We start from the raw sequence: 7982 nt of genomic DNA on the forward strand, positions 1-7982 counted from the left end.
GTTGCGCTGCTGAGCACGAGGTCGCGGGTTCGATTCCCGGCTGCGGCGGCCGCTTTTCTGATGGAGGCGAAAAGCAAAAACGCCCGTGTGTACGAGATTTCGGCGCACGTTAAAGATCCCCAGGTGGTCAAAATTAATCCGGAGCCCTCCACTACGGCGCGCCTCATCGCCTGCGTTGCGTCGGCGCGTTAAACCCTACAATCAATCAATATGACATACTCCGCGGCTGTTCGTCGACCCCGCCCTGCTCCAACACGCCGTCAAGAGGCCCCGCCGTACCGCCGCCCACTGTCACCCGCCCGACCCCCGGTAGCCCGAAACCAGACGCCGAGGAAGACGGACGTATGGCGAACTCCCGATAACCGTCCTCTGTGCTACCACTGCGGAGAGGCCGACCACATTTACCGTCGCTGCCCATACAAGAGACTCGGACTGCGTGGTTTCTCCGTCGACGCACGTCGCCCTCTCCCTGGCCACCGACCACGTGAGATCGACGAGTATCTATCTGAAACCAGCCGTGGCCCAGCGCGTTTCAACCGTTCGCCGTCGCCCTACCCATACCAATCGCCGAACCGCCGTAGCAACGCTGACTTCGCCCGTGGAAGGTCCCCCAGCCCACGCGGGGGAAACTAAAAGCAGCAACTTCTGGAGGTGAAGTTGCTCTACGGCGAAAAACCGGAAACCCTCCAACGACGCAAGGACGCGCCGAAGACAGTGATTCACGACATGCCCTCATCCCGACGACCCGACCTAACCCTGATGAGACTCCCGAACACGACGACAGCTATACGCCGTGACGCTTACCCGACCTGACCGAGACGTCCGCTGAGAAGACGTGGACAACGACGACGCACAGTGCCCGACCGTCAACACGCACAAGCCGAGATGCGACGCCCCGACGCACCCGGAACTCGAGGAAGGCGGCATCCGACGTCAAGGTGTCCATCGACGGTTTTGATGTAGTCGCCCTCGTAGACACGGGAGCCGACTACTCCGTAATGAGCGGACCATTTGCGTCTAAGATGAAGAAAGTTATGACCAGATGGGACGGTCCGTACATACGCACAGCAGGAGGCCACCTCGTGACGCCAAGTGGAACGTGCACATCGCGCGTCACCATAGACGGCACGACGTACCCTGCAGTGTTCGTCGTTTTGCCCAACTGCTCCCGCGACGTAATTCTCGGAATGGACTTTTTGACAGACAACGGCGCAATAATTGATCTCCAGACGAAGTCGATAACTTTTTCCTCCGACCACTCCATGACGCCGGAATCGAACCCCGAACACCGTGCAGCTGTAAGGATCGCCGATGATCACGTCACCCTGCCACCCCGCGCAAGCTTGATGATCACCGTCTACTGTGAAGGTGCTGCTCCCGACGTCGATGCTATCGTGGAGAGTGACCGAAGGTTGCTTCTTGACCGCGGTGTGTCTGTCGCAAGAGGCATTGCGCGGTTTAAGCAGCGCAAATCCCACGTTTTGGTCACCAATTTCACCGAGGAGTACCAGCATTTAAACAAGGGCGCTGCAATTGCGTTCGTCGAAGAAACGCAACAAGCAAGTGACGTGATAGCAGTCGCCGACTTTGAACGCGCACCCGACGATACCTTCAAGCTTCCGCACCCCTTCAACGTGAATCCGGCGCTACCGCAAGAAGAAAGGAACAAGTTATTGGCTTTGCTGCGTCACTACAGCGAGTGTTTTTCGTCGAACTCAAAGTTACGTCAAACACCTCTGGCGAAGCACCGGATAATAACCGAGGATGGAGCCCGACCTACCCGACAGTCACCGTACCGCGTCTCTTTCCACGAGCGCGAAGCCATCCGGACTCAAGTCGACGACATGCTCAACGACGACATTATACAGCCATCGAAAAGTCCGTGGGCTGCGCCGGTCGTACTCGTGAAGAAAAAAGACGACACACTGAGGTTCTGCGTTGACTACCGGCGATTGAACAAGATCACCAAAAAGGACGTGTACCCCCTGCCACGAATCGACGACGCCCTCGACCACCTCTGCCATGCGAGGTACTTCTCATCGATGGACCTGAAGACCGGCTACTGGCAAATTGAAGTGGACGAGAGAGATCGAGAGAAGACTGCATTCATAACCCCGGACGGCCTATACGAGTTCAAGGTAATGCCGTTTGGGCTATGCACGGCACCAGCAACGTTCCAAAGAGTCATGGACACTGTGCTAGCTGGCCTGAAGTGGCACACCTGCCTCGTATACCTCGACGACGTTGTGGTTTTCTCCCGGACTTTCGACGAACACCTCGCAAGGTTGCAGTCAGTACTCGAGGCCATCCGTACGTCGGGGTTAACGCTGAAGCCTGAAAAGTGCCGCTTCGCGTACGAGGAACTGAAGTTTTTGGGCCATGTCGTCAACGCCGCGGGAGTCCTGCCTGACCCGGCGAAAACTTCAGCCATAGCGAACTTCCCAAGGCCGGAAGATAAGAAGGGCGTGCGCAGATTTCTTGGACTGTGCGCATACTACCGGCGCTTCGTCACAAACTTCGCACGCATTGCAGAGCCGCTCACGCGCTTGACGAAAGATAGCACCGCTTTCAGCTGGGAAGACGACCAAGAAAAGGCATTCTGCGAGCTGCAAAAACACCTGCAAAGCCCGCCCGTGCTCGCTCATTTCGACGACAACGCCGAAACGGAAATACACACGGACGCCAGTGATATAGGCTTGGGTGCCGTCCTTGTCCAAAAACAAAGCGGGTGCGAAAACGTAATCGCCTATGCCAGCCGTGGTCTGTCGAAGGAGGAGAAAAACTACTCTGCCTCCGAAAAAGAGTGCCTGGCTATTATATGGGCCATTTCAAAATTTCGCCCATACGTGTATGGCAGACCGTTCAAGGTTGTAACAGACCACCATGCGCTGTGTTGGCTAGCCAATTTGAAGGACCCCTCTGGCCGTCTTGGGCGGTGGAGCTTGCGCCTGCAGGAGTTCGACGTTACAGTCGTTTATAAATCAGGCAGGAAACACTCCGACGCCGACTGCCTGTCCCGCGCCCCCGTCGACCCACCACCACAAGACGCTGATGAAGACAGCGCGTTCTTCGGGATCGTGACGGAGAGCGACCTAGCCGCCCAGCAGCGTGCCGACCCCGACTTGCGAGTAATGATCGACTACCTCGAAGGACGAAACGTCGCCGTGCCTAGAGCGTTCAAGCGTAACTTACCAGCATTCAGCCTCAGAAACTCCGTCCTCGTGAAGAAGAATTTCAGCCCCGGAACAAGAACGAATTATCTACTTGTCATCCCCGCAGACCTTCGTGACGAAATTTTGGAAGCGTCCCACGACGACCCGTCTTCCGGACATCTCGGCACAGCTCGCACTATTGCAAAAATTAAGGCGAAGTACTTCTGGCCCCGCCTTACATCCGACGTCACCCACTACGTTCGGAGTTGCCGGGACTGCCAGCGACGAAAAACGCCGCCGACAAGACGCGCCGGACTTCTACAACCGATCGCCGTCCCGCGGAGGCCCTTTCAACAAATTGGAATGGACCTTCTAGGCCCGTTCCCGACGTCACGATCGGAGATCAAGTGGATTGTCGTAGCGACAGACTACATGACGCGCTACGCAGAGACCGCCGCTCTTCCGCGGGGGACTGCACAAGAAGTCGCCAAGTTCTTTATAAACCAAGTTGTGCTGCGACATGGAGCCCCTGAAGTCCTAATCACAGACCGCGGAACGGCCTTTACCGCGGAGCTGATGCAAGGAATCTTACGCTACAGCAACACGGATCACCGAAGAACGACGGCGTACCACCCCCAAACGAACGGACTAACAGAACGTCTGAACAAGACAATTGCGGATATGCTGTCCATGTACGTCGACGTTGAACATAAGACTTGGAACGAAGTCCTCCCGTATGTCACGTTTGCGTACAATACAGCGACGCAGGAAACTACGCAGATGACACCGTTCGAGCTTGTCTACGGAAGACGACCGACTACGATGCTCGACGCCATGCTTCCGCATGTAGAAGACGACGACCTCAATGCCGACGTCCAAGGATACCTTCAACGTGCGGAGGAGGCCCGCCAGCTCGCTCGAGTTCGTATAAGGGACCAGCAGCTGGTGGATGCGGGCCGCTACAACCTCCGACGCCGAGACGCCGAGTACCAACCAGGGGATCGTGTGTGGGTTTGGACTCCCATCCGACGACGCGGACTCAGTGAGAAGCTCCTGCGACGGTATTTCGGACCCTACCAGATTCTACGACGTGTTGGCCAACTTACCTACGAAGTGATCCCCGATGGTGACTCCGGCACATCACGACGACGTACGCGGCCCGAAGTCGTCCACGTGGTTCGCTTAAAACCTCTCTACGAACGATGACGAACTTTTATTTTCATTTTCGGACTGTCGCTTATGTTAGCATCGGGTCGATGCACTCTTAGAGGGGGGGTAATGCCGCGAACCATGCATTGGGTTTGTTTATTTGCGTTTTGCTTTTACCGCCCGGCTGCGCCGGTCTGTGTTATCTCCGTGCCAAGGGAAGCGCGTGTTCCATTCTTTCTTTCTGTGCCGCATGTGTTATCTGTTCAGATAGGGAGAGCATTCCGATCTAACGTGAACATCCCGGAATAATCTTCTTGCATCTACAACGTTCTCGATGCGAATCGACGGTTCCAGAACCACGCGCGCCGAAAGATAAAAAGCCTGCAGAGCAGACGCCGGGGCATTCGATTCTGTGACGCTCGCCGACGCACGTACGTCACTTTGTTGACCACTGCTTCGCCACGTCTGTATTCTTTTCAGTTGTTAGGGGAGCACAAGTTCGCTCCAATAAACTTGTTTCTTTTCCAAACAACTGCTTCGTCCTTGGCTACGTGACAATATAGAGGAACTCTAATAGAGCACAGCTTTCAGCGCCCGTTTCTGCGTTGAGCAGTGCCAGTGCCATGGGTAAGGTATGCAGTGAACGCGTCTACCAATACCATAATTGGAAACACAGCGCTACGTGAACGGAGGTCTATTAGCGGTAGCTAAGAGGTGGTGCTAGTGTGATCTAACTGTACAGCGAGATTCCGCTCCCTTGTAGGTACAAGCCCAATATTTCTGACGCAATGAAGAGCCTTCATTGAGCGTGGTGACATGCTGTGCCCTGCATCTAAACCTACCTAGAAGATATTAAACCACCCTTATAAACAAAAACATGTTGAGATGATCTAAGAAAACATTTAAAAAAGAGACTCGAACCCAAGTTATCACTGTAAGAATGAGCGGATCTACGGTTCTACCTCGAGACCACAGTTGCTCAAGAGAATAGTGGTATTGTTCCACACGAACCAGTACATGGTGCAAGGTTGAACTGGAAGTGCTTGGCTTGGCGGTACAAGCCAAGTACTTCCTGTACAACGTTCCACCGACATCGAAAAAGAATTACAAGTAGTGCATGCCTTTCAAATACATTGCCTCAATGTATCGCAGAATGAAAACACCAAAAAAGCTGCACTTAAGTTACACATTAGGGAGTGTTGTAATCGTCGGTGAGTTTTGTCAGTCAACAGTGGTACAATCGCTTACACCTGGACTGTAAGTTTAGGTGTGAACCACTGGGCCTGGATCGTTTGCGCCTTATCTACAAGTACAGGTGCGAACAATATTTTGTAGCCTGCATTGCAAAGGTTGTGATAAAAACTGAGCCTAATACTTACCTGCATGAGTGGATTCCCAAACGGGAGAAATGAGTGACATGTATACATGTATGTTGGACTAGTTATTTACAACCGTCTCGTTAATTGGTAATTGATAACGTTTCCAACCAGTTCATAGTTTCTGGCCCACTATAAACTCCAGGTGCCCTTGTCCGAGAATATTTTATGTTCAACTGAGCCGACACCCCAACAAGAATGCTCCCTAATGAAACGGCAAGCTTGAGATGGTAACATGCCATTTCATCTATAACAGCTAAGGCTGTAAAATGTGCCCTGGCATGCATTTCAATATTTCTAAGATTCATATCAATCCTGCAAACAGAAAGTGCTGCTTCATACACTTTCTGCTCTTTTGATATGATGGGGAAGCAAGGTAACACCAACTCGGTCACCTGGGCATTTTGTGCAGGCCAAGTGGCTCTTGAAGGATGGCTGGGAGAACCTGTGCGTGGTGGCGTGGAACGTGGACTCAGACGACGTCAAGGGCGCATGTCGAAGCAACGCAGCAGCGCCATATCCCTTGCTAAGGACCCTCAGCCAGGCGACAGCAGAGCTCAGCTACTAAGACACATCATTGCTGCATTCCCCCCCACATCATTGTCATCCAATAAATGCCCACCTTTGCCTTTCGCACAGCATAATTGTTGAACTGTGCTTCAACATCATCTCCCTGCCTAATAACTCATCACATTAGTGTTTCCTTGAAGTATTACCACTGTTAGTTGCTTGAACTGCACTTCTTCTGATTGCTGCTTTGGGAACGTACAGCTAGGGTCAGAGTTTAGTCGGTGTTGTGAAGAATCATACACAGCGAAGACTGCAAAACGCCAAAGGCATGTTTAAAGCCCTCACACCTTTGATCTTTAATATTATTAATGTGAAAGCATTCCTTCGTTCCCCAGTTTACACGATATAACTGGTCTCGTAAGACTGGTTTGGCAGCTGTCCACCTCAGCTGAAACAGACCGCTTTTGCAGCTCTACGCTGAAGCTGCAAGACCGGTCTGCCACAGCTGAAATGGGGTATCAGCTGTCAGATAGCAAATGGCATCGTGCAATGACCCAGTATCTTCTTATATGATGTGTGGTGGTCCGGCTGCATCCCTGGCCTCTTGCCTCTGTACCAGACCTACAGTTTACGCATATATGAACAACATTATGGTATGGAGCGTCTGCCTCTCTAAACTGTGTGCTTCTAAGCCACGTATAGTATGCACTGGGCTTTCAACTGCTTGGCAGCCCTACGGCACTGCGATGAGACATCTGGTGTTGGCAGACTGGATGCTTTTTGTGTGGTGTGCAAACAGCATTTGATCCATATTTCTCGGGTGCCTCAGCACTTCTGCATCTCGCAAGCATATCGGTACTGGCGGCCAAGACCCAGTCCCGAGTAGTACGGGCCTTTGTGGATGATGTTCAACATCCCATCTACACCAATGCCACTCAACCTGCACCTGCCGTCTATGCTAGCACAGCTGGCAGGCCACATCTATCCAAAACGCCAAATTCTGTTCCGAGAAAGTTGCAAGCTCTTCCTGTCAGGTGCAATACGTGTTCGTACATGGTGCTTCGCACCTAAACCGACCTAAACCTAACCATCCACATTATTTATGAAAGGAATGCATAGAACTGGCCCTGAAGAACCAAAGTTAAGCATCACATTAAAACCCACGTTGGTAACCCCAGGGCTACAGAGGCCAAACAGTGGGTCTTTTAGCAATAGGCAGTGCTCCAAGCAAACCAGTAGATAGCGCTGGACGTGTACAGGAATTACCGGACATATCTGGGAACAATGTCACAAGCATGCAGTGTGAATGCCATGTACCTATCAGCGTGAAGCCATGTTTCCCAGCAGTAATCGCAACGCACAACTCGTAGTTCAAGCAGGCCATATTGGGCACATTACACAAGACTGGGGAGATGGCCATCAAGCAACAGGATGAACTTCCTGTCAACGCACATTGACTGCAGCCATCTCTTAAGACTGCATCACTTCCTTTAGCTGTTGAACCAATCAACAGTATGCACCAGTACCAGCAGCACCAATGTCTTCCAATCGCCATCACTGGTTTCTGTCTGCTCAAGATTGATGCACAAAACAGTTTGCCCTTCATGACTAACTTGAGAACACAAAAAACGAGGACTGAACGAAAGACACGAAGACCAGAGCAGACTACAACTGGATTTTTATTCATCACACAACACATATACATATACCCTCTTAGACAACACCTGCACATGAACAAATATGTATCATGTCATACACACAAACACAAGAAAAAAGCACTTTACATTATCTCATT

At 52.0% G+C, this 7982-nt stretch overlaps 1 protein-coding gene across 1 annotated transcript in view; it reads left to right on the plus strand.

The window, feature by feature from the left end:
- LOC144168597 (uncharacterized) overlaps positions 1-6411 on the plus strand; it is a 49178-nt gene extending 42767 nt beyond the window's left edge. Inside the window, exon 13 of the mRNA XM_077697547.1 lies at positions 6090-6411. Within this exon, the coding sequence (XP_077553673.1) occupies positions 6090-6245 (156 nt within the window). The 3' untranslated portion in view covers positions 6246-6411. The remainder of the gene's footprint in view (positions 1-6089) is intronic.
- Positions 6412-7982: the final 1571 nt, after the last annotated feature.

The sequence above is a fragment of the Haemaphysalis longicornis genome, unplaced genomic scaffold, assembly GCF_048455015.1.
Source record: "Haemaphysalis longicornis isolate Haplotype H1 unplaced genomic scaffold, Haemaphysalis longicornis Haplotype H1 scaffold_2, whole genome shotgun sequence".
Lineage (NCBI taxonomy): Eukaryota > Metazoa > Arthropoda > Arachnida > Ixodida > Ixodidae > Haemaphysalis > Haemaphysalis longicornis.